Source organism: Neomonachus schauinslandi, chromosome 9 (genome assembly GCF_002201575.2).
Source record: "Neomonachus schauinslandi chromosome 9, ASM220157v2, whole genome shotgun sequence".
Taxonomy (NCBI): domain Eukaryota; kingdom Metazoa; phylum Chordata; class Mammalia; order Carnivora; family Phocidae; genus Neomonachus; species Neomonachus schauinslandi.
This window is the reverse complement of record NC_058411.1, coordinates 26,801,205-26,825,627: the sequence shown is the minus strand read 5'-3', so window position 1 is coordinate 26,825,627 and position 24,423 is coordinate 26,801,205. Positions and strand designations below refer to the sequence as shown.

At 56.5% G+C, this 24,423-nt stretch overlaps 1 protein-coding gene across 6 annotated transcripts in view; it reads right to left on the bottom strand.

Moving 5' to 3' along the window:
• LTBP2 (latent transforming growth factor beta binding protein 2) overlaps nucleotides 1-24,423 on the bottom strand; it is a 100,790-nt gene that overhangs the window by 5,755 nt on the left and 70,612 nt on the right. For 3 of the 6 annotated variants that reach the window (XM_021679790.1, XM_021679785.2, XM_021679789.2), the window contains 19 exons: nucleotides 24,258-24,380; nucleotides 20,798-20,962; nucleotides 20,323-20,538; nucleotides 19,203-19,222; nucleotides 18,038-18,077; nucleotides 17,179-17,292; nucleotides 14,710-14,838; nucleotides 13,922-14,050; nucleotides 10,579-10,698; nucleotides 5,429-5,548; nucleotides 4,224-4,346; nucleotides 3,867-3,992; nucleotides 3,298-3,423; nucleotides 2,409-2,531; nucleotides 2,180-2,305; nucleotides 1,657-1,779; nucleotides 842-973; nucleotides 696-725; nucleotides 442-567 (listed from right to left, as the gene is read on the bottom strand). In XM_021679790.1, coding sequence (XP_021535465.1) covers nucleotides 442-567; nucleotides 696-725; nucleotides 842-973; nucleotides 1,657-1,779; nucleotides 2,180-2,305; nucleotides 2,409-2,531; nucleotides 3,298-3,423; nucleotides 3,867-3,992; nucleotides 4,224-4,346; nucleotides 5,429-5,548; nucleotides 10,579-10,698; nucleotides 13,922-14,050; nucleotides 14,710-14,838; nucleotides 17,179-17,292; nucleotides 18,038-18,077; nucleotides 19,203-19,222; nucleotides 20,323-20,538; nucleotides 20,798-20,962; nucleotides 24,258-24,380 — 2,211 coding nt within the window. The remainder of the gene's footprint in view (nucleotides 1-441; nucleotides 568-695; nucleotides 726-841; nucleotides 974-1,656; nucleotides 1,780-2,179; nucleotides 2,306-2,408; nucleotides 2,532-3,297; nucleotides 3,424-3,866; nucleotides 3,993-4,223; nucleotides 4,347-5,428; nucleotides 5,549-10,578; nucleotides 10,699-13,921; nucleotides 14,051-14,709; nucleotides 14,839-17,178; nucleotides 17,293-18,037; nucleotides 18,078-19,202; nucleotides 19,223-20,322; nucleotides 20,539-20,797; nucleotides 20,963-24,257; nucleotides 24,381-24,423) is intronic. The other 3 variants (XM_021679787.2, XM_021679788.2, XM_044917877.1) reach the window with 3 other exon arrangements.

Genomic DNA, 24,423 nt, shown 5'->3' with positions numbered 1-24,423 from the left:
GCCTCCAGCCCAGTGGGCGGATCCTCCTCTCATCCCCTCAAAAGAAACCGGCTAGGTCTCAGGGGAAGAGCAGAAGGGAGTTAGCAGGAAGGAGGAACAGATGAACAGAGAGCATCAGAAGGGAGAGGCGAGAAGGGTGGCAGAAAAGGGTCACTAAAGGGACCAAGAGGAAGGGTCCCTCCCTCCGTGCACATTCTCCCAGCGTGCCTCTGGAGGCCGTGAGGGCTCTGGAGAAGGGCGGTGCGCCTTCACTACTGTGCTCGCTCTCCCTGCCGGTAGAACATGGCCAGCCTTCTCCTACCGAGCTGGTCAGGGTGCCCGCTGCGGGGTGGAGCTAACTCACCCTTCCTTGCCCACTCTCTGAGGACCTCTTATGGAGCCATGTGACCTTGAACATTCCCTTCCCTGGCCCCGAGCCTGGCTAGCCTGCAGGCTTCTCACCAACACAGTCCCAGCCGGAGGACGAAGTCTCGAAGCCCTGGTCACAGAGGCAGCGGAAGGAGCCGTCGGTGTTGTCACAGAAGCCGTGGCTCCCACACAAGGTGTCGTTGGCACACTCATCTATGTCTGTGGGACAGTGGGGGCCAGAGTGTAGGGTGCACTCTTGCTCTATTTGCTGGGAATACTTGGTCTATTGACATCAAGGTCTGTGAAAAGTGACTTCTAAACACAGGACAAGAACGCTCTAACATTACCGTTCCTCTTCAATTTCTGTGCAAGCCCTGCTGTATGGAAAACACGCAGCTTCAAACCGCTACAAAAATGGAGTCCTCGGGACAAAGGTGTTTCTAGTTGGATGCGTGAAAAATAGGTGTCCTCCACCCTCCCCGTTCCTGCTCACCGATGCAATCTCCAGCTGGAGCCATGTGGAAGCCAGGCTGGCAGCCCAGGACACAGCGGTAGGAGCCAGGGCTGTTCTCACACCTCCAGGCCCCACATGCCGAGTCTCCATAGTCCTCACACTCGTCAACATCTGCTCCCAGCGCCAAGAGAGGGGACAGAAATGGGCAGATCACTGCTCTGGCCCCACCTCCTTGGCATTACAAGGTCATGTCCCACAGCCTTCGGGGTCCTTGATCTGTTACAAATTACCGTGCTCATCTCAACTCCAAAACAAGTTCAGGATCATTTCTCCTGACCCAGCAGGGATGACTGTCTAGGTAGAGAACTATATGTGATTTAGGAAAGCACTGAGCTCCTAGTTGCCTGCAACACCCTTTCCCCCAGCCCCTTCTCCCTGTAGCAGAGTACTTTATGATTCTCTTTATATAAAACCTTCACCAAAGTGTACTGCAGAAAATTGTCTTCATATCTGTCTGCCTTGCTCAATTTCAACACTATCCATAACTATTTGTCCTAGCAAAAGACATTGAACCTAGCAGGGGTTTAATGTCTATTGAATCAATTTGGCTTTAAAAACTAGACTGTGTACTCTGCTAGCACAAGGATTATGATTATCTTCATTTTGTCATCTTTGGATAGGCCCCGAGTCAGCCGAGGCTCAATAAATGCATTATCCATTGGATGATTAATCTGGGGGAAGTGCTCTGCTTCCTGCAAGCTGCAGTGCCTGGTCCTGGGGAGCTGAGGACCAGGCAGGGGTCGAGGTGGGCAGATGTGAGGCAGCACCCTATCCACGCCCCCTGGAGCCCTTACCCACACACTCCCCACTCTCTGGGGAGGGTTGGAAGCCGGCCTCACACAGACAGCTGAAGGAGCCCTCGGTGTTGACACAGTGTCCTCCCAGACACCGGTCCGTGACTGCACATTCGTCCACATCTAGAATAGAGCCCCCTGTCAGCAGACCCAGCCATGGGGCCCGGGGGCCCGAAGCAGCCCAGAGGACAGCCGGAGAGGGGCTTGGGGATAGAAGACCTGAGGAAGTGTCCTGAGCTGGAAGCCAGAGGCCAGGCTGCGGGGAGGAGCCCTGGAACTGAGGCACTATCAAGGGCAGAAGGATGACACCCAAAGGGTTCAGAGGGCGCCTGTCTGTCGCAGACATGGCGGAGAGGCCCTGTTGAAAGACTCTGAGTGCCTTCCTGACACCTGGCTCCCTGTCATCACTCAGCCTCCCATCTCCCATCCCTGGGTGGGGCTGGGAGCACCGTATTTCAGTCTAGACATAGCCTCCGGCAGCCCCTGCTGCTGGCAAGTGGACATGGCCCAGCTGGCTTCTCACCCTGGCAGCTGGTGCCCCCCTCTGCGCTGGCGAAGCCTGGTGCGCAGAGACAGAAGAAGGACCCGTGGCTGTTGAGGCACTCGCCACGGGGTGCGCAGTACTCCTCTCCCACACACTCGTCCACGTCTGCAAGGGGAAGGCAGGCAGTGGTGTCTCCCAGGCGTGTTGCCACCTCCCCTGACCCCCACTCACGGCCCACAGTCCCTGATGGGCATGCGGAGCCACTCACCCTCACACACGGTGCCATTGGTCAGCTGGAAGCCCGGGGGGCACAGGCACTGGTAGGAGCCAGCCGTGTTCTTGCACTCGCCTCCCTGGCAGCTGCTCCGGAAGTCTTCACACTCATCCACATCTACAGGGTCACACGGGGAGCAAGGCAGCCTGTGGCGGCACCTCCCAGGGACAGGAGGCAACGGGGAGGTCTCCAGAGGGTCTGTGCCCTGCCTGGGGAGTCCGGACCCGGAGGGGCGTCATCCCCTTGTAAAGCAGCACAGCTGGGGAGGGGGCCTCCGGGAGCAGCGTGACTGCAGCTCCTTCCACTTCTGCCTGGAGAAGCCCAGCTGGCCTTCTCCAGCTGCCCACACGGTGCCCTTGGGGACACTCAGCCTCTCCCCGAAGCCCTGGCCTAGGGTGGCCAAACCCACTGCCCTTACCGTGGCTGAGACAGCTCAGATTTTACGGAGAAGCGATGGGAAAACAAATGAGAAATCAATGAAGGAAACAGATGCTGAGAACCGGAGAAGGTCACAGAAACTACGTTCTTGAAGTAGGTCTACGGATTGCCTGGGACAGGCCGATGTTATCCAAAATCCGCTCCCAGCTCCCACCCTAACAAAGAACCCAGGAGGCTGCGTGTGGAACAAACTCCCCTGCAGCTTGCAATCCAGTGGCTCACTGGCCCCTAGACCCAGACTGGCAGCCGTCTTTCCAACCCCTGTTGAGGGACGGGTGAGGATAGGTGTCCTTCAGATGCCATCCAAGGTGGACAGAGCGGCCCCTGGCCCGGAAGCAGTCCCTGCTGTGTCTGGTCACTCCCTTCTCTAAGGGTGGTGGGTTAGTCTCCGGCACCCCACCGGCACTCCCCTTCCTCATGGTGGCGGGGGGAAGGGGGCTCTCACCTTCACAGGTGTGGCCCAGGGTGCTGGGCCAGTAGCCCGCCTCGCAGTCCCTGCAGGAGAAGGAGCCAGCCGTGTTGGTGCAGACTCCTGAGGGGCACACTCCCGGGAAGGCGCACTCATCTAGGTCTGTGGCAGACAGCCAGCCAGTCACCTGGGGGGCCCGGGAGGGCTCCCTCTACCCGGCCAGGCAGGAAGCTCCCCACACCTCTGGCCTCCCTCTCTGAGCTTGTAGGCCTTTCTCCGGGCCCCTGGGGAGAGGCAGGCCCTGGCTGTGGGCCTTCTGTGGGGCAACCCTGGTCCCCCTTTCCTCAGAATGCTCGGGGGGCAGCTCTGCCGTCAGCTTCCCTCTTGTCTCTGTGACTCCCTTTTTTCCCTCCTGTCCTCACCTCCAAACTTGGGGATGATGACAACAGACGCTCTCCTTGGGGCCAAGTCTATTTCTAGGGTCCTCTAGTCTAGCCTGGAGACCCTCAGCAGCAGCCCAAAGCTGGGGGATGAACAGAGGAATCTTTGGGAGGTAAGAAGGCTATATCCTTGGCCTCCCTCCGCCAGCTGCTCCCCGGGGTTACCTTCACAGGCAGTGCCGTCCTCGTTCACCCAGTAGCCACTCTCGCAGGCCGAGCAGCTGAAGGAGCCCTCCGTGTTGAGGCACAGGCCCGTGGGGCACGAGGCCCGGCTGGCACACTCATCGACATCTGAAACAGGCCAGTGAGTTCTGTGTAGGGCTCTGCAGGACAGACGTGGCAGGACAGCCGGAGACTGACAGGTCGGCAGGGGTAAGGCGAGGGACGGGTCTTGGCAGGATGTGTGGCTGGGTCAGCATGGTTAGGGATGCGCGCGCAGGGCTGGATTAGGAGTGAGTGTGCAGAGGGAAGGAGCTGCAGGCCAATTTGCCTGCAGAGGAAGGTGCTTTAGCATCTTTGTACCTTGGCAGCCCTTCTCATCTGAGGTGACCTTGTAGCCCTGCTCACAAGAGCATTTAAAGGAGCCCTCCAGGTTGATGCACTTTCCATGGGCGCAGACCCCGGAGGTCAGACACTCATTTATATCTGTGGGAGAGAAGTCCAAGATGGCGGGCGGGCCTCCTGTCCTTCGTGCAGTCCCCATTGTCAGGCTTAGGGCATCTTAATGATGAGGCCAGGGAATCAGCACTCAGAGGGGGCATAGGCCACCCTGGGAAGGCGCTGAGGTCGTTCCTGCTCCTGGCCACCCCCCCTACCTAGGAAGGGCAGGGTGCCCTTCCCGCCTGAGCCCACTGCAGCTCTATCTAGTAACACGTAGCACTCTGCGTATGTCCTAGAAAAGGGAGCCAGGTCTCCCAGGCTTGGGGCTGGTTTGGCCCATCTGAGGACACCCGGAATGACATGTCCTAGACCCTTGACTCACCTTACAGTAGATCTAAACCTTTCTGGCCTCCTACTTGCCAGCCAAACTGGTATGATTCCATGTTCCCAGCCCAACAACCAGCTTCAGTATGTGAGTGGGCAATGCAGAGAGAGGCCAGTCTATGCCTGGGTGGTTGAGTGGCAGTCTCAAGGGCCTGGGAAATGCCTGCCCTCCCCAGAGCCTCAAAGCATCTATTCACAATTCAGTCCCTCCCAGCATTCTGAATCCTGGGCCCTTCTTCCTGCAGGGCCTGAGGAGAAAGAACATTCCTTCTATAGCTGACATGCAGCCCCTTCTGGGGGGAGAAGAGCACCCCTGTTGGTGAGGTGTTGCTGTTTAGACATTGCTGTAGAGATGCCGAAGGCCCCTCCTGCCCGGGAACCACAGCAGGACTTGGCTGCGAGCTCACACCACCAGAGTTAGCCTCTTGCTAAGATTCTTGGCAACTCACTCTACCCAGCAGGATCCGGCCACAAAAGCTTCTGGGACCTTGGGCTGTAGCTCCGGGATGGACATGGCCAAGGAGCCAGGGGCCCCCGCCCAAGCCGATTCAGAGGGCAGAGCATCAGTCACCCAAGCACACCCATCTCATGGCCAACGTCATGTGGGAACCCAGCCAGGTCAGGGAGGACAGTGGCCTCCACGCCACTTCCCTCTGCCCGTCTCTTTCCCTCCCTGTGTGTGGGCTCAACCGGAGGTCCCAAGGCCACACAGCCCTCTCAGTGCCTTGGCAAGCGGCCCTCACCTACACAGCTCCCGCTCTGGCCCTGGTAGCCCTCCTCACAGGCAAGGCAAGTGTAGGATCCGGGGGAGTTGACGCATCTCCCGTCGGGGCAGGTGCCAGGGTGACGGCATTCGTCGATATCTGCAAAATAACATCCCCTCCCTTGGTGATCCCCGGGAGCCACAGCACATGGGTAGTTCTGTGAGGAAGCCAATCCTTGACCCTGCCCTTGGTGGGGGAGAGGGAGGGATGCCAGGTTCTGTCCAGACGGAAACTAGGAAAAAGTGAGTGCCGTCCAGTGTTTCCAGCTCCACCTCCCACCCACTGTCCCGGACAAAAGAGAGAGATAGAAGAACTTTAGAAAGGGAGACTCCCTGGGTGGGGCAAGAGGCCATGGTCACCATTAGCCCTGGGAGGGTGGGAGAGCTCTGCTTTGAGAACTGGACCGCTGGGAAGGGCCTTCATAGCTGCCTGGGTGAATCCTGTTCTTCTACATAACCGGGATGGCACACGCTTGGCACAGCAGGTCCCCGAGGCCCCAGAACGGATCACCAGCTGGGCAATGGAGGCAAAATAGGCTTTCCTGCAGCAGGAGAGGGGGACTGAGGATGACCCTCCGATCTCGGGAAAACCAGCCCTGAGGCCGATGCAGAGTCACGGGTGGCGGCTGGCAAGGCTTCTTGGCTGGAGAGACTTTTGTTCCAGCTGAGACCCATGTAGGGCTCCCAGCACTCACTCTGGTGAGGTCCAGGAGAGAGTCAGAAAGGGTGAGCCTGGGCACCAATCAGACAAACAGGGCAAGAGGGGACCCGAGGAGGGAGAGGAGCAGCCAATCCTGGGAGAAGGACAGCAAGGAGGAGGACAGAGGTCTTGCTCCCAGAGACTGCAGGCAGTGTTCTTCCTGGTGCCACCTGGCATATCCGGAAGTCCATCACTCAGGGCACACAGGGGACTTGCTCTGAGTTAGGGAGGTCACAGCGCAGGGCTTGAACTCCGGGTTGGGACTGCAGGAGGACGTGATGTGCCTCGGGCTCAGTGTTGAGGCTCCCAGTCCCTATTTGTGACAGATTGACTGAGCTCCAGAGGAAACAAGAGGATTTATTCTTCCTAAAAGGGTAATTGTCACTCTCCTGGAGGAAGTCCACCGGCTTATGCAGATTCAGGAGCCCTCCTGCCCAAGAGGAAGGCCTACTTAGCACCCATGGAGGGAATGCAGGAGGCAGGGCCAAGGGTCAGAACACAGACTTTCCGCAAAGGGACGAAAGCCAGCAGCTGTTGTCACAGAACAGGACATGGGCCCTGAAGTGAAGAGTGAAAATGAGTCTCCCTTGAGGTTGTTTGTTCTGCAGAAGTCAGGCCACATCAAAGCCCTCTGTCCCAGGGAACTGGGGCCCTCTCAAGGCCAAAATTTCACCCCAAGGGTCCAGAAGAGGAAGATATACACAGGGCAGGGGGTTGTTCAGGTGGGTATCTGCAAGGAGATACCCAGAACCCCTAGGCAATCTTGGGGACACTGAGATAAGGCTCATCTCTACAAAGAGGGTAGCCAAGAGCCATTGGGTGGGCTGTGGTGGCACTGAGCTAACCTATTCTGTTTCTGTAAAGACAGAGATGGAGAGAATGAGACAGAGGAGGGGGATTGAAGGGTCTAGAACCACTGACTTTGGCCGTCCAGGAGAGAGCAGCCAACACCATGGCCTCGGGGCCTTGGCTGAGGTACAGGAGGAAGATGGGCAAAGCCATTGGGAATGATAAGTAATCCCTGCTTCAGCAGGAGATAAAGAGGCAGAGGTGAGGACCCTTTTCTAGGACTACTCTGAGAAAAATGAAGTCTTTGGATCTCTCCTGCAGGGATCAGGCAGTGTAGGAAGGAGATTAGATTTAGCAGGAGCAAAGAGCCCTGATGTCTGTCCTGCCCCAATCATTCTGGGCACATTCGCGGAGGTGGTGCACAAAGTGTCTTACGCTGGGCATTAGGAGACTCGTGGTACTGATGGTGTTCACTAAGTATTCCAGCTCTCCCCTTGCTGGGCCAGGGTGGGCTTGTGCCCCCTGGTTCTTTGTGGTTGGGTGGGATCAGGGCCTTAGTGCTGGCTCATGAGCTATGAAGTGTGTCATTTATGGACCAAAGCATAATCGTGAACCACTCTGAAGAGTGCTCTTCCTTTCTTCCATGGAGACTGGCCACATTCAAGACACTGGCTATTCCTTTCGGCGAGTTCTAGAGTCAGGAAATGTGGGGCACGATCCTCAGCTGACCCACGATGGACACGTGGCATTGGTCAGATATAAACTTGCTGCGTTCTAAGTCATGAAGGTTGGGGTTGCTCGTTAATGCAGCATAACCTAGTCTGTCCCGGCACCCCACTGCTGGCTTCCTTCCTCAGACCAGAGCCCCGCCTGCGATTACTGCATGCGAGAGGTCGGTCAGCATGTGGGAGAGGGAAGGCTCTCCCAGATAGGAGTGGATGTCAGAGCCATCTGCCACGCCCTTCGAAAGGAGCCAGATAAAGATTCCAGATGAAGTAGACTCCACTTCTGACCTGTCTGTGTTAAGGGCACAGATTCTGATGTCACAGCTTTCCTGAGGCTGTTCTACCAACCTGGTATGTGGACTGGAGCCAGATTGTTCTGCAATATTAGTCTAGGATTTGAATTTTATTTTATTTTATTTTTTTAAAAGATTTTTATTTATTTATTTGACAGAGAGAGAGCAGGGTAGGCAGAGGGAAAGGGAGAAGCAGGCTCCCCGCTGAGCAGGGAGCCCGATGCGGGACTCCATCCCAGGACCCTGGGATCATGACCTGAGCTGAAGGCAGACGCTTAACGACTGAGCCACCCAGACATCCCATAGGATTTGAATTTTAATCTAAGATGACCATATATTTTGGTAGGTTCTAATAGCTTGGTAACCGGGGGCAGGAGCTATCTGTCTTACTTATCGCTGTATTTTCCTAGCCCGTGGCTGGGACACAGGTGGCCCTCAACATATGTTGCTCACCAAAGAATGAGGCCATGGGACTAAAACTTCATACCCTCTTGCTGTGAGGTTGCTGAAGAGACCCCAGGAGACCCAGGGAAACAGGCGCCCCGGGGCCAGCTTGCCAACCAGCTCTGCACCCTGGGAAGATCCTGGAGCCTTTGCATGGGGAAATGTAAGGGTCCCCATTTCGGCTCCTTGTGAGAACACGGGGTGGGAGCGGGAGGGCGCTCCGGGGCCAGAAGCTCGGGAGAATTTGGATGTGGTTGGGGCACAGGAAAGGCCTGGCAGTCTGCAAGGGGTCTAACCCCTTTCCATGGGAACCCAGAGTCTTGGTATGACAGAAATGCCACTGAGACTTTGGATGGGCCACTGTCCAGAACATTTGGGCCTTCCACCAGAGACTTTGAGTTGAAATGGAGAGAGTGGTTTCTCAGTTGGAGTGAGAAGAAAGAGGGAGAGGAAATTGACCAGGCTCCCGGGGTGATGGCTGGGTCTGTGGTTCCTGATGGAAACCTTGGAGGAGTTTGCAGGCTACACCAGGCTGTCTTTCAGCAGCCTGAGTGTCTGCCCGGGGCCAGAAACCCACCCTGACCTCCCAGCCGAGGGGCGCGTCTGGAACTTTTCCTCCGGGAGGGAAGGGGACGATCCAGAGTCATGGACTGGAGCATGGGGGGAGTCTAGAGGTAAAAAAGAATGGGGCCCTCACATAGAAATGCCACCCCCTGTGCACTGCAGGTCTTGTCGTATGTATTGGCTTATTTGGTCCTCACAAGGGCCTCTGAGATGGGCATTACGGTTTGCATTTTCAGATGTCAAGACAAGAGCCAATCCCAGGCCCGTCTCTACCAGAGCCTGTGCCTGTAACACGGACTGGTTAGTATAAATCTGGTCTTTTTAATGTCCTGGTATTTTCTTGGTTCATCTCCTTTAGTTTTGCTTTTTTTTTTTTTTTTAAATAAAGTCTAATGTCAAATTTGTCATGTTGTTATGCTTAAACGAGGTAATCTATCAAGTCCTCGCACAGCTCCTGGCACGTAGAATACACCCAGCAAAAGCTAACTCCCTCACTCTCCATTCTCCTGGAAAATGCCGGGCTTTCTGACTCCATCATGCTCATGAGGACAAAGAGAGTGCATTTTGGCTTTGATTGTGCGTAGGCCAGGGTATTAAAGGGAGAACTCCAAGAGGGAGGCATTGAGAGGAGAAGGTGACCCCCCGGGGAATGCAGCTAGAGAGCTGTCTGTCCTCCACCCCCAGCCACCTCTCCCCTTTGCTAAGACCTTCTAGAACTCCAGACTTGGCTTCCTTGGTAATGGCATTGGAAAGAGGCACTGTCCCTTCGTAAGGTATTTACCTCCAGGACCCTGTGAAACCAGGGCAAATCCCAGCCTGGAAGAACCTGGAGGCTGGCAGGCGGCTAGTCCTAAACTTGGGTCAAGGGCAGGATTTCCTTCCAGAGAGAACCTTGCTTTACCCCCCTTCATTCCTATCTCGGCCAGTCTTAGCACATAACGCAGGCCTCTTGCAAGCATTTGACACCCCAGCCTGGCAAGGAGGGGGTGGCCGCAGAGCTGCCAGGAGCTGGCGTGATAGCGGCCTCCAGCCAGCCTGTGAGGAGACCACTTGGCAATGTCACGGCCGCCTTTTGGCAGGGCCTGGGAAATGGAGCAACGATCGGGGCTCGCGCATTCATTCTTTACTCATTTACTCATTCAGCTAGCATTTGCTAGCATTTGTCCAATGCAGGACATTTCTCAGGTGTCTGCACATGAGTCATCTAAGGATAGGGTCCAGCCCCGAGGAGCTCATAGCCTAACAAGCTTTAGCAAGTAGGCCAGGGCTGCACCCCAAGCTCCTCCCAGAGAGACCAACTTCTCCTCTGTCATATAGGACAGCGGTAGAACTCAAGGCAAGGGGAAGGGTTGTATAGAGGGATGTTCCAGGGTCTCACGTATATAACATTGGTTGTGCTCCCCTGCTTTGGGGGGCAGACAGGACACCAAAATATCGCTGAGGGGATGGAAGGCCTCATGAATTCCCAGACAGGTCTCTGTCCACAGGAGTGAGCTCAGCATCAACAGGCCCAGTCGGAGACAAGCTGGAAGATGAGGTGGGGGCAGACAGCACCCCGGGGAGGGACCAAGAGGTGGTGGGGTGGCTGGCTGCCCTCCCTCATCTCATTTCTCACCTTGACAGTGTCCCTTCCTGACCATGATGTAGCCCTGGTCACACTGGCAGTGGTACGAGCCCTCCGTGTTGGTGCATCGTCCCCCGCGGCACACCCCTGGCTGCTCACACTCGTCTATGTCTGTGAACACACAGAAAAGTCCTGAGTTGGGCCAGCCCTGCAGGGAGTCCTGGGGCATCTCTTCAGAGGACAAGGACACCATGCTGAGGCCCCAGTGGGAAAGGCATCCTTGCTGCAGCCATGATTGGTGGGGGCTCCCAGGCCAGGTCTGAGACTGATCTAGCTCAGGCCTCTGCAAACCCCTGAGTTCCTTTCTCCCCGGGGACACTACTTTGGGGGGCCTTGGGGACCCTCAAATCTGTCTCCTCACCCTGAGGCAAAGGGCTGGTCTTGAGGTCAGATGGCCGTCCAGATGGCATGATCTGAGGAGGCCAATAAAATCCCCTTCCTGACCCCAATACCTCCTCCAGAGTTCTGCTCCTAGAGTTCTTAAGGGACTTCCTAAAAGTTAGGGATTAAGCAGCCAGAGAAAGAGCATCTCAGGCAGCTGCAATCTACTGAAGCGGTTTATGCCATTGTCCCAAAGCGTCCTGGTGCCCCACAGTGGCTCAAAAGCCCGACCCGGGTCATGCCACTCCCTTGCCTAAAACGCTACTAGGGTTCCCTGCTGTTTCAGCCTGGCTCACAAGGCCTCTGCCACCTGGCCCCAGCCTTGCTGTGTTTACTGATCCCCACCAGTCCAGCCACCAAACCTTTGTTCACACAGACGTCTCCACGTGGGGTATCTTTCTTCGCCTCAATGGTCAGCAGAGTCCTACCCCCATTTCAAGGACGGGTTCATTTGATCAACTCAAGGTTGCTCTGGCCACGCCCCATCCCTTGCCCCCACATCATATCAATGGAGGATTTACCTTTGCCCCCCACCCCCTGGCACTGGTTTAAACTCTTCACCGGGTAACTGTGCAAATTAAATGAGATAACTTCAATGAAAGAAAGTGTAGAAGGATATCTTTGTAATTTAGGGGTGGGGAAGGACTTCTTAACTAAAGCCCCAAAAGCATAAAAAATAAGGCAAAAAGGTGAATTTCAATACGTCAGAACCAAGGATTTCTGTTAAAAGAAGGACATGTGGATAAGGTTAGTGGGCAGAGGATGAAGTGAGAGAGTTGCAATACCTAAACCCAGGCAAGTATCTGGAATATATAACGAACTCCCAAGGAGCCATAAGAAAAACCAGCAACTGCTGGAAAACTGAGCAAAAAATAGGAACAAGCAATTTTCAGATAAGGAAACCCAGTGGCTAAAGTACGAAGAGATGCTCATACTTATTAGTAAAGTAAATATTTTAAAATTAGATCTAATATTCAAATAATTTATATTGATCTGTTATTTATACTAATATTAATTTTAATTCCAGGAATGGTCATAATTTATATTAATTATACAAATTAATGAAATAACTCCTACACAATTAAATAATGAGATACTGCTTTATAAGATTGGCAAAATGTAGAAAGTGGATGTTATCCTGAGCAAGGTCCCACTGAGTGGCAGCTGAGCCCCGCTGGGAGACGCACTGGCGGCTGACCTGGGGCTCCCTCCCCAGCTGCTGGGGCTGGCAGAGACTCCCACTGCTTGTTCCTGGCAGGTGCCCCAGGCTGGGCCTCTGACCTACAACACCTGCCCATGGGACGAAGCTCAGAGAAGCCCCCTGCCCCCAGCCTCTTCCTTCATGACCCCCAGGCTGCTCTGAGCAGCGCTGCTGAGTCAGGTCCCTGAAAGCCAGCTGAGTGCTCTCGCCACCCTCTGCTTACAGACCTCTCCTGGCAGCTCACTGCCTGCAGGATGGTGTCCAAACACTTCAGCCTGGCACTCAAGGCTTCACAAACTGGCCTCGGCTCCCGCCACTTCCTCCTCAGGCCCCACGCTCCAGTCACACTGGATTTATCATTATTCCCAGAGCGTGCCAGACTTGTTCACCACTCTGCTCTCTGGAGAAATGGTTCCCTTTCCCTGGAATACTCTCTGCTTTCTCCATTCCCTCACCGTGCGTGTAAGGGAGCATGTGGGAAGCAAACCATGCTTTGGGGCCAGAATGACTTTCATTCTGTTTCTGGCTCTGCTGCAACTAGGTATGAGGTCCCCTGGTATTACACTTCACCTCTCTGAGCCTCAGTTTACTTAATTATAAAATGGGGTAAGGCTTTCTACTGCCTGGGGGTGGGATGATGAGCTTCATATGATTAAGGGCTTAGGACAGTGCCAGCATACGGAAGTGCTCGTGAAATGTGCCTGGGACTACTTGGCCCCAGCTCTAACACTCCGTCAGCGAAACCTGCCTGCATCCTCACCTGGATCCCATAGCACCAGGCGCACACACCTTACTCACTGCAGGATCCCGGAGCTTACATGGTACCTGGCATGTAGGTGTTTAATGCTTGGTGTGAATCCCTCCCCCTCCCCCATTAAGTTAGCTGGTTATTCTCCTCTATTCCCCTTTCCCCCATATCAGGTGAGGGGACCTGCATGGCCTTGGTCTCTGCAGACCAGATCTTTAGGGGATTAGGACCTGGGGGACTCTGGTAATGAGAGGATGCCCAGCTTCCTGGCCTCCAGGAGGGGACTGTGCATGAGTGCTGGGCTGCCCTGGCCAGAACCAGCCACGAGAGCCTCAAGAGCAGCGGTGAGCGCTCCACCTGCGTTATGCATCGTAAGGCACTGCTTGGAAAGTGCTGCGTCATATCCTCTGTGAGCTCATTCATAAAAATGTATGCGGAGGCTGTGTATCTCAGTGCAAATGCTGGATATTAAAGGGTTTGTGTGGGAAGCCGCTTTGCCCAGGGCCCTGTGCAGGGGCAACGGACACAGGCCTTCCCAGGGAAGTGCAAAGACTGCAGGCTCTCTGAGCTGCTGGGGACCCTCTTGCAAAGGCACTCCTGCTCCCCTGTCTGCCAGGAGTCCCAGCCAGCGTCCTCACGTGCCGCCCTCCTTACCCAAAATGAAAGCAGCTCCTAGTCACACAGAATCTGGGGACTAGGCTTTTAGTCCTCATCTCCAGCCATGTCCCCTGACCCCCTCACACACTCAGCTCCAGCCACACCTCCATGGAGCCTTGGTGAATGCTGCTTTCATGTTTGAACCTCTTCTTCTGGTCTCGTCTCAGTGTAGGGGTCGGCTTCCACTCAGGTCCAGGTCAGAGCCCTGAGTCTCTGTTCTCACAGCCCCTGTGCTCCACACACTGCAGTGCAGTGGCTGGGTGCTGTGAATGCTTGGATCCTCTTCCACCTCAACACTCTCTAGGGGGTCCTGAGCCCATCCCAGGGATGCAGACAGGCTCACTTACCTTGGCATTCCTGTGTGGTCCCCGAGGTGGCCAGCATGTAGCCAGGGTAGCAGAAGCAGGAGTAGGAACCCACTTGGTTGACGCAGCGCCCTCTTCCCGCGCAGGGGTCCCTCAGACACTCGTTGTCGTCTGAGTAGAGGAAGGTGGGGAGGGAGGTCAGGTGGACTTTCTTTGGGCACCTGTCAGCAACCTGCCCATGCTAGGAGCTGGACAGGGAATGGTGCTATGGGTCAAGGAGGGGATGTGGGAGGAAGAGGCCAGGGAGATGAAAAATCTCTAAGGCTGGGGTCACGACATCTGCCCATAGGGCCCACTCAGGCACCAAGGGCCTGGGGCAGCGGCCCAGCACTTCCTCCCTGACCCATGTCCCCCTCCCCCAGTGGCCCCCTGATCACTTCCTTTCCTTCAAGGCACAGTGGATGTTTCTCTCTTGTGTCAAGCTCTTGGGGGGGGGTGGAAATCAGTGGAGACATTTCCAACTAGGGTAGGCCTTGGTCTGCTCTGTAGGCAGCAAGATGGCTAGTTGGAGGGGTGGGCTGATCTCAGAGCTGAGGGCTCCAGGCACTAGTCAGGGGGCCCTAGGGTGGCTTCCCACTCTCCCAGAGTCCTGGAGACTCATCAGATGGTGCTCCCAGAGACTTGTCCCCCAAGGTTAAGGTTGGCTTTGTCCACGGGGCTAGTAGTCTTCTTCAACTCATCAACCACAGAGCCCCACTTGGACCTTCAGCTGCCTGGACACTTGACTCTGTCTCCAGCTGCTGAGTGAGCCCAGGATGCCCCGTGCATACCCGTGCAGTAGGCCTGGCTGGGGTGCAGCTGGTAGCCGGGGCTGCAGATGCATTTGTACCCATCTGGGAGGTTCACGCACGTTCCAGGCCCACAGATGTTGGTGGCTCCGGCGGCACATCTGTCAATGTCTGTGGGAGACAGAGCAAAGCAGAAGTTACGGTGGGGTGAGGACAGATGAAGGCAGTGGAGCAGGGCAGTGGAGTGGGATGGGGAGAGTGTGGAGGGCAGGGCACAGGGGCCTCAGAGGACCCACAGAAGCCTCACTCCATTCTTGGCTGGACCCTCCCATATCCATGTGTAGCATGGTCTTGTATAAAACCCCATGGCACCCCTCCAAGGACCCCGAGTCCCAGGATGGAGTTAACCAAGACTCAGTGGGCTCCACTAACTCGTGTCCCAGCAAAGGGCCTCTCCTGTGGAGGCCTCTGGGCTGCCCTCTCCCTGAATAAGGGCATGGCTCTCACCCACACTCCCCAGAGCTGCCTTCCCTTTCCCCTAGACAGATAGAGCTGGTAAGTAGGATATTGGGGGACACCTGCCAGAGGGAGAGAGGAGAGGTGGGCTGGGGCCAACTGAGCAGGGCCTTGAATGCCATGTTGAGACAGGCCTATGAGAAAGGGGGTCATGCAAGGTGGGGTATGATCAGAGCTATCTCAGAAAGACCCCTCATCGTGCCATGCCATCTTGCTCAGAAAGTCAGCAGATGGCTGATGGACTGGGCAGGAAGGCACAGGGGGCTCTTAGAAACCTGTTGAAATAATTCAAACAGGGACTGCCCTGGGTGGTGGTTATGGGGTAAAAAGTGGGGAGACATGCTGAATTCAGGAACAGTTTGACTTGCCTGGACTCAGCACTGAGGCCGCATAGAGGCTACTTTTTTTTTTTTTTTTAAAGATTTTATCTATTTATTTGACAGAGAGACAGACAGAAGAGCACAAGCAGAGGGAGTGGCAGAGGGAGAGGGAGAAGCAGGCTCTGCACTGAGCAGGGAACCCGATGTGGGACTCGGTCCCAGGACCCTGAGATCATGACCTGAGCCGAAGGCAGACGCTTAACCATCTGAGCCACCCAGGCGCCCCTAGAGGCTACTTTTTTGAACAGTGTCCTTAACACTAGAAAAGTGCCTGGTGCTTAGGGTGTGCTGATTGAATATGGGAGTGAGAGGTGCTTGCAGCCTTGTGTCTGCCCTGAGGCCGTTGACATAAGCCCACACGCCCAGGGCTCCCCCGCCCTGCCCCACAGCACTGAGATAACCCCAGAGACCCAAGGGAGTGGACGGGGTCTGTGTTGGTCCACAGCAGGGCCTCAAGGCGTTCCCTAAATTGGACTGAATTGAATGTGCCCTGGCCTGTTTGCAAGGCTACCCTGTCCCTGTCCTGGCTCCAAGTTTGTGTCAGCACAGGGGATTTATGGGGACCCCCTGCCCAGTTCTAAATATCCTCCCAGAAGGATGAGCTTGGGGGGAGGCAGGGGAGAAGAGGGATTAAGCTGTGGGTGGTGACTGAGGGGGGATTCTGTCCCCCCACATAGCTGAGAGCTGCTGCTGAGCCTGGGCTCTTCCTCCTGCCCCTCACTCCTGTCCCTGCCTCCAGACCCATTTTTCTTGTCAGAGAATCCCCAGCGGAGCCCCTTAACCCAGCTCCTCTTACCAGGGGGACAAGCCCCCTCCCTGAGCACAGAGGAGAGAGGGCGTGGGAAAGGGCAGCAGGATACCCGGGTTCAGGCCTGGGAGGGCCAACCCCCTCCTCCACCCCACACTCTCTGGACTGTTCCACCGGGCTGCATGGGCTCTCTCTTTGCCAGAAGAAATCCAGAGCTACGCCTCTCCCCTGAGGTGAGCTGAGTCTGAGGTGAAGAGGTCAGCCAGCCCCCAGAGAGGGCACACGTGAGGGCCACACACGTGAGGACACGCGTGCGCAGGGAGCAGCTGCGGCATCCCCAGCTTTGCTTCTCTTGAACCAGGTTCCCAGACAATGAGCCTTTGAGGAGGGCACATTCCAGAGCAAGGTGGATTTGCCAGGGATCTCCCCCACACCGCACCCCCTCACCATTGTAGCTGGCCAGAGAGGGGGAACGCGGGCTCCCGGACAGTTAAACAGCCTTGAGAACAGAAGCGCTTTCCTTCCCGAAAGCTGGTCGTCCCCGTGGGCAGGAGGCTGCCCACTGCCAGGGCACTCAGCCGACTCAGGGTCAATAGCCTGGAGGAGCCAGGCGCCCGGAGGCTCCTTGCGCTGCCCTGCCTCCAGAGGGCCCCTGGATGCTTCTAGAAAGCCTCCAAGCAAGAGGCGCCCCCAAGACCTCCCTTCTCTGCCTCCTCCCCCGCTTGACGGGTGCTCCTGACAGGACTCCTGGGTTCCCGAGGGGCACCCTCTGAGGTGAAGCCAGGGCACTGAGCCTGAGTGGGGGTTCACTGGAGACGGTGCCTCTGTGGGAGAGGCCGCAGCTCTGACCAGGCTGACTGCAGGTACCTGAGGGGCCCAGGGCCGCCAGCCCCTCGGCTGGGGTAGTCACGTGCTCCTCTTCCTGGCTGTCCGGAATCCCCTGTCCAGGAGGTGGTGGCGTTGGTCTTTCCACGGCATCTCCTAGGGGTGGGGGATGGGGGGGGAGAGCAGCTGGCCCACGGCCCCTTGGCCACCTGCCTTCCCACCCCCAGACGGCGTTCCCTGCGGAGATCCTGGCAGTGGCCCCTTCCCTCCTCCTGCCCTTTGGACTGTGGGACCAGGGGTGGAGCCCAGGGTGGGTCAGCCCTTCTGCCCCCTAGGCTCCCGAAACTTAACCTGGTTCCAACTAGACTCAGAGAACCTGAGAGCTCTAACGGGTCCTCGAGCACATCCAGTCTCAGCTTCTGTTTCACGGGGGACGAGACTGATTTGTGGAAATGGCCACTTGTTCAAAGCCAACTAGCCTGGTGGAAACAGAGCCCCTGGACAGTGCCGTCCCCAACTCCAGTGGCCCTCAGCAAGCTGGGATCTGCAGAGCTCCAGCCTTTTCCCAAAGGAAGATGGGCCACGGGGGAAGGGCTCTGGGGACCTGACCGGCCCCTGCTTCAGCCTGCGCTTCTGCTTTGGTCTCCTTTATACGTTGAGTGGCACCATGAAATGCAGAGAGGGTGCTGTGGCTAGGGAAATATTTGCAAAACAGCTCAGCGTCTTTCACTGACCTTACAGTACTTTAGGTGGATAGAGCGCCCCGAAAAAAGCATTCACATGTCACACCATCCACCACCTCATCTGATCTGAGCCCCATGTATCGGCCCACGGTACAAATTCTACGGCGTCTCCTTCCCTCCCTTCTATTTTCTGGGAGCCGCTAGGAGCAGGGACTCACCTGGGACCCAGGCAGGAACTTGGGTAGCACTGGTTGTGACCTGCGCAGACATAGGAGAAGGTCACTGTTGGTTCCTTGGTGCCCCCCGTGACATGCTTTCTTCTGCCACACTCACCCCTGCCTCCAGGCTTCCCGGCCACCTCACTTATTCACCTTCTCGTTCCTTCCAGCTCTTGATGAGTTTCCTACATGCTGGGCACTGTGCCAGCACTTTATGTCTGTTGTCTTAACTAATCTGCTCAACTAGCCTGTGACAGGCGGTCGTAATGACTAAGTGAGCTGATGGATGTGCTGGGCCCGCTCAGTGTCACATCAGCAAAGCTTGACGATCGTCTCTGTGCCATGAGCCCAGATAAAGCAGCAGAAGCTCAAGGTTCACCAGCCTCCCTAGGGTCACAGGACCGATGTGGTGAGGCCGAGACCCTAGGCCATACCTGGTGTCCCTCACCACAGCGACCAGCCAGGGGCGGTGACCCAGGAGGAGAGAAGGGGCAGAGGATGACGGAGGGTCAGGGGCACACCGGGGGCTGTGAGGACACGGACGGAGAACTCTGGTCTGGGAGGACAACACATGATTCTCCAGGGAGAGAAGTAGCTCCCTGGAGAAATGGTGTTTGGGGCCAGTCAGGTCTGCGGGTGGGAGGGGCAGACAGGTGAGGGAGGAAGCAGGTTCACTCTTCTGGAATGTTTTTCTAGGAGGACACCCGGTTCTTTACAGGGGAATCCTGGGCCCAGGGAAGGGTGTGAAGTGGTTTGAGGCCATCCACTGCTCTGTTTCCACTTCCTCACAAGCCACCCACAGAGATCTTGAGGTATAAGCAAGTCAGGCTCAAAAAGTGCCGAATCCAGAATTAATCTGGAACCAGTTCTAGACCTTACCTGCAGAGCCGGGACCAACAAGACATGTTCCTACTTCCTTTCTGAAGGGGGCCCCAGAGCACCCCAAATGAGAGAACACTTGTTCAAGAGCTGTTCTCACTTCCCTTAGGGTAAAACCAGGTCTTTGGATGGACCCTCCCACTCCAGCATCGCTCCAGGTAACACTCTACACATAATCCATCTGTCTCCCTTTCCTCCTTCAGGGGACACCCCCCTGTAGTGTCAGTGGCGACCCTGTCCCCCTCTCTGCCATGCTTGCCCAGCCCTGCTGGGAGGATGCACTCACCTGGCCAGCCTGAGAGTCTCCTGGGAAGGAAAGACAAGAGCATGAGCTCGGGGAGGAGAGCCAGACTGCCCTCTCCCCTCCACCCATGGCCAGGGTTGGTTCAGTCTCTGACCTTCTGACCTGTCCCCAGAGGTCAGCCGTGGAGAGAGTGCAGAATCTTATTACCTGCTTCTGCCCCTCCCGCCCTGCCAGGACTGGCCACCACAGGTCCCCCAGCATGCCAGGTCTGGAGGGCCTACAAGGTGGCTTCCTTGGTGAGAGGAAATCTCTTGCCTTCCTCTAAAGCCTCAGGGACGAATCCCACCCTTTCCCGGGGCCAGTCCACCTGTCAGTCCTGGATGTAACCCTCTTCTTTGCTCTGCCACCCCCTCCTTCTCAAGCCTCCCAGCCACGTTGGGTCACTCCGCCCCTGCCCTGGGCTACAGCCCCCGGGGAACAGTTCTAGAAAGAGAGGAGCTGCTCCTGGCCTGGCCAGGGTCCAGTTCCCATGACTACTGGGGCTCTGTCCTGACTTCCCTGTCTGTCTGTTCCAGATTCCTGGGGCAATTTTGGCCATCATATAGCTCTCCTGGTCTTAATATGTCCTTGGCCTCCTGCACTGTGGGCTACCGGGAACCTGGGTGCGCTTTCAGTGTGGTTCCCGGGGCCCCCTCCAGGGGTGCCTCAGCCTTCTCTCTGCAGCCTGTGCCTCCTGGGCCCAAGGTGATGGAGCCGCAGTTAGTGCTCAGACTCTAAGGCCAGGGAGGGGAACTACAGCAGCCGGACTCCCCAGGGTCTCCCTGCCAGCTCTCAGTCCCTGCAACCAGCACCAGCCCAGAAGCTGCACGGCTGGGGGCTAGGGGCACAAAGGCCTGATCAGCTGGGGTGGGGGCTGCCGCTGACCTCTCCCACCTCCAGCAGCACCCCTTGGGGTGTGGGCACCTTTGACCCCATACTTTAGGGGAAGGAGGTGAGGCCTTCCCAGCACGCCGGGTGGTGGGTTCCTGGGGCTGGACACCGCTGTTCTAAACTCCCTCTCCTCCTGCTCCAGAGTTGGGAAGCCATGGGTCCAGGATAAGTACCCAGGGGCTCTTTGGGGGGACGCAGGGGAACCCCTTAGCACCTCCCACAGCCCAGATACCCTTGTCAGGGACGGTCTCGGGCTCTAGCCAGGTGTCAGTGACGGCCCGGAGCGGCTGCCTCTCCGCTGGCCCCGGCGGGGTCCCGTAGCTCTTCTGCGCTTGCTCCCTGGAGGGCCTGGCCAGTTCCTCCTCCTCGGCCTTCCTCATGGCCAGGCGGATATGTGAGCTCGAGTAGGTGTAGCCGTGGCCAGCAGGGCAGATCTCCCTGAAGGCCTCTGCAAGGTCACCGGACAGAGGACAAGCTGAGAGGCACAGTTCCCGAGGGAAACCGGGCCCTCCCTTCCCTCCCTTCGGGGGACAAGCACTTGTGGCAGCGAGGGAAGGAGGGCCCCAGGTTGGGGCAAGGAGTTGAGCAGGAAGGAAGGAAGGACTAACGGTCTTCTGGCTTGAGGTGAGGTCCAGGTGGGGGAAAATGGTCACTGGCTTGGAGGAAGCCCCTTGGTGGCTGGAGGTGAGACTGGGACAGATGCTTACCTGTGCCAGGCAGGGGGCATCTCTCACACTTGCTGCCCCAAGCTTTGCCCACTCGGCTGCAGCAGCAGATTTGCTTGGTGATGCTCTGGGCCAAAGGCAGGGCGCAGGTGCCAGGCCCCAGAGACCGGTAGCACGGCCCCTGCCGCATGGAGACGGCCTTGTCGGCTGCAACAGACACAATTGGTGCGGTGGGCAGGTGGCCAGCCACAGGGACGTGCGGGCAGGAGGGAGGCAGTGGGCGGCCACCCAGCTGGCCTGGCCCGAGGCTCAATCTGCAGGTTTGCGCCCTGGAAATGCTCAGAGGAATGTTGGGAGGGATGGCCGTCGTGGAAGGCTTTGGCATCTTCTTGTGTTACCCGTTGGAGGGGCCCCTTGACCCCCACCCTCCTGTGGAGAGCCAGAGGGCAGGAAATAGGGATGTATGTGCTTGTCCCCAGGTGCTGAGTTTACAGGTATTTACAAAAGCCATCGGCCTGGGGATGGGTGGGGAGCAATGTGCTCTAGGGCCATAGTCTCCCTGGGGAGACAAGACAAGGTGAGAGCCAAAGGCCTAATGGGGAGCTTTGAGGACAGGGACCCTGTCTTGGCCATCTTTGTAGCCCAGCACCCTGTTCAGTGCCTGGTGCATGGGGATGCTCAGTAAATGCTCGCTGGACCCATGGGCGTGGATGGCTAGATCTGCAAATCAAAATGCTATGGACTCCTGTAAGTGTGAGCTACGCTGGGTTTAGATGGTCACAATACCACCAGCACTGTCCCCTTTCTTGGCCTTTGACAGTGAACATCGAAGACCATCCTCTTGTATGTTATCTCAATGAAGGATGAAGAGGTCATGCCAAATGGGAACGACTGAATCCCTTGTCAGGCTGGACAAGGGGACGAGAGATGCATGGAGAGAACAACACGCACAGCTAAGGGGCTGGTGGCCCTGGGGAAGTCCAGGTCAAGGCCCAGGACTCAGCAGGCCAAGTTCAAATCCCTGCACCACCAGGAGCTACATGACCTCCCTGGGCTTTACCGTCTTCATGTGTAAAATAAGGATGATGATAATGCCATGGAGAGGAGACACCTGTGTTTCTCCCTGCTTGGCATCTATGCCCCTGTATTCTGGTGACAACATCCTGGTTTCCCTAGGGGATCCACCCAGTCTCCCTTTCTGTCCATGTGGAGTGGAGGCTGACCCTATCTCCTAGCTGAAAGAGTCCATACCCCTGGTCATAGTGAGTGGGTCAGGGATAGGCACTTGACCAAGTCGGCCCAGTGATACTAATCAACTGTGGGACTTTTCCTGGATTATTACAGAAGAGATACTTTTTATTTTTCTATTTTTAAATTGGAGTTTGCAAGGCTGGGAGATGTAGGCCTCGACTGTCTGGTGGACACCTTTGAAGGAATTATGAAATCAACACAAAGGAAACAGAGCAAGGGGCATCCCAAAGACACAGTGTGTGCCTGGATCCAACCAAGCCTGAGGCACACCCACCCCTCAACTTCCTAGTTGTGTGGACCAATAAATTATTTTTGCTTACAGTGGTTTGAGTTGGGTTTCTGTCATTTGCAACCCAAAGGATCCTGACTAATATACTTTAAAAAAAAAAGTTTGTTTGTTTGTTTATTTAAGTAATCTCTACACCCAAGGTGGGGCTCAAACTCATGACCCCGAGATCAAGAGTCACACACTCCACCAACTGAGCCAGCCAGGTTCCCCCGGACTAATACACTTTCTTCACAGTGATGTAGGTAAGAGTGTCTTGTCAAAGGTCATGTCCTATATACAGAGATCAATTATTGGTCAGTCCATGAGCCTGGGTCTCCAGGTATCTCTGCTTCCAGCAGCCACTTCCCTTGGGATACTGTAGGAAATGGCTCAGTCCTTTTGAGCCCCAGGGTGGAGGTGACTTGGCTGAGAGTATCAGGAGGCTGCCCCAGCACAGAGGGGCCCTTGTAGACCAGCTCTGGTCAGGTGGCGGGGAAGAGGGCAAAGCTCAGAAATGAAGGGAAGAGAAACTTCATGTCTGCCCCTTTCCCCTACAGGGAGGTAAACCATCAGAGGGAGCTGGAGCGGGTAACAGTAGGGAGGGAGAAAAAGATAAAGAACAGGGGCGCCTGGGTGGCTCAGTTGGTTAAGCGACTGCCTTCGGCTCAGGTCATGATCCTGGAGTCCCGGGATCGAGTCCCGCATCAGGCTCCCTGCTCGGCAGGGAGTCTGCTTCTCCTTCTGACCCTCCTCCCTCTCATGCTCTCTGTCTCTCATTCTCTCTGTCTCAAATAAATAAATAAAATCTTAAAAAAAAAAAAAAAAGATAAAGAACACCCAAGGGCCGTCTCTGCCTCCCTGTATTAAGTAAGGATCTTTTTCTGGCACTAATAAGTAAAAGTCACTTCAGGAGTTGAAAATGTCTGCCTAAGAAAGCAATCTTAAGTGGGGGGTGGGATGAGGAGAAGGAAGGGCAGTATGCCCCTGGAGGCCTTGACCACATGTCCCTGTCACCATGAAGTCTCCCTGAGAGCCCTCTGACACGTTCTCCCCACTCTGGCCTCTGCCTGTCTCCTCTCCCTGGAGACATGGACTGGGTCCCTCCTCACCCTTCCCTTCCCATGGGATGCTCCCCCTGGGTGGCACTGCGGTCTGGCTCATCCCGTGGCCTCCCCAGACCCAGTACCTGGTGGTTTGTGGACTGAGGGCCTGGCCAGCCGCGGGGAGCTCTACTGAGCTAGGGGGTGGGGGCAACCTGACCTGGGCTGCCGCTTTACAGATGCCAGTCAGGACTGGTTTTATTCAGTTCTGCTCAGGCCCCTCTGCCCAAGGAAAGTCCTGTCCGGGCCGTGGCGTCAGCTCTGCTCTCTGGGGGGTGCTGCTGGCCTGGGCCTCTTGCAGTGGGAAACCACAGAGGCTGCCGGAAACAGCTGCCCTGGGGGGGAAACGCACGCACACACACGGACGCGCAGTGTGCACACACCCAGACACGGTGCTGACATGGCCAGGGACACGTATGTACTCGTGGATGCAGACACATTCCCAGCCGTGAGGGACCCCAGGTTTACGGGACGGCCTGGGCTCCAGGCAGTGCCCTTTAAGGAAGGCCTATCTGCGGTTCAGTGACCAGGCTGCCCAAGTCAGGGCTCGAAGAGGCAGCCATAGCTCAGCCAGACATCGGAGCAAAGACAACACACATCTCCCTGAAGTAAATGAGGCAACAGATGGGACAGAACAGATGAGAGGAAAAACAGAAGGAGAAAATCCCAAACCGCAAGCCCCCAAACACATGGCAAAAACCCAAACTGAAGTCACAGCTGTCTCCGCTCCAGCAGGGAGGGGCAGATCAGTTTTTGTACACTGGGCCCAGCTCCAGGCTGAGACACAGACCCTGGGCCCGGGGATGGGGGCCTGGCCAGTGGACCCCGAGGATCCTATCTTACCTCCCAGTGTCCCCCATCCCTGGTCCCTGCTGCCACTTACACACACAGCGGCTCCTGGATGGGTCCAGCATGAGGCCAGGCCCGCAGGTGCACAGGTAGCTGCCCCTGGTGTTCACGCACTCCGAGTCCTTGCACAGATCCAGGGTCAGGCACTCGTTGATATCTGCGGGGGGGGGGGGGGGGGGGGGGGGGGGGGGGGGGGGGGG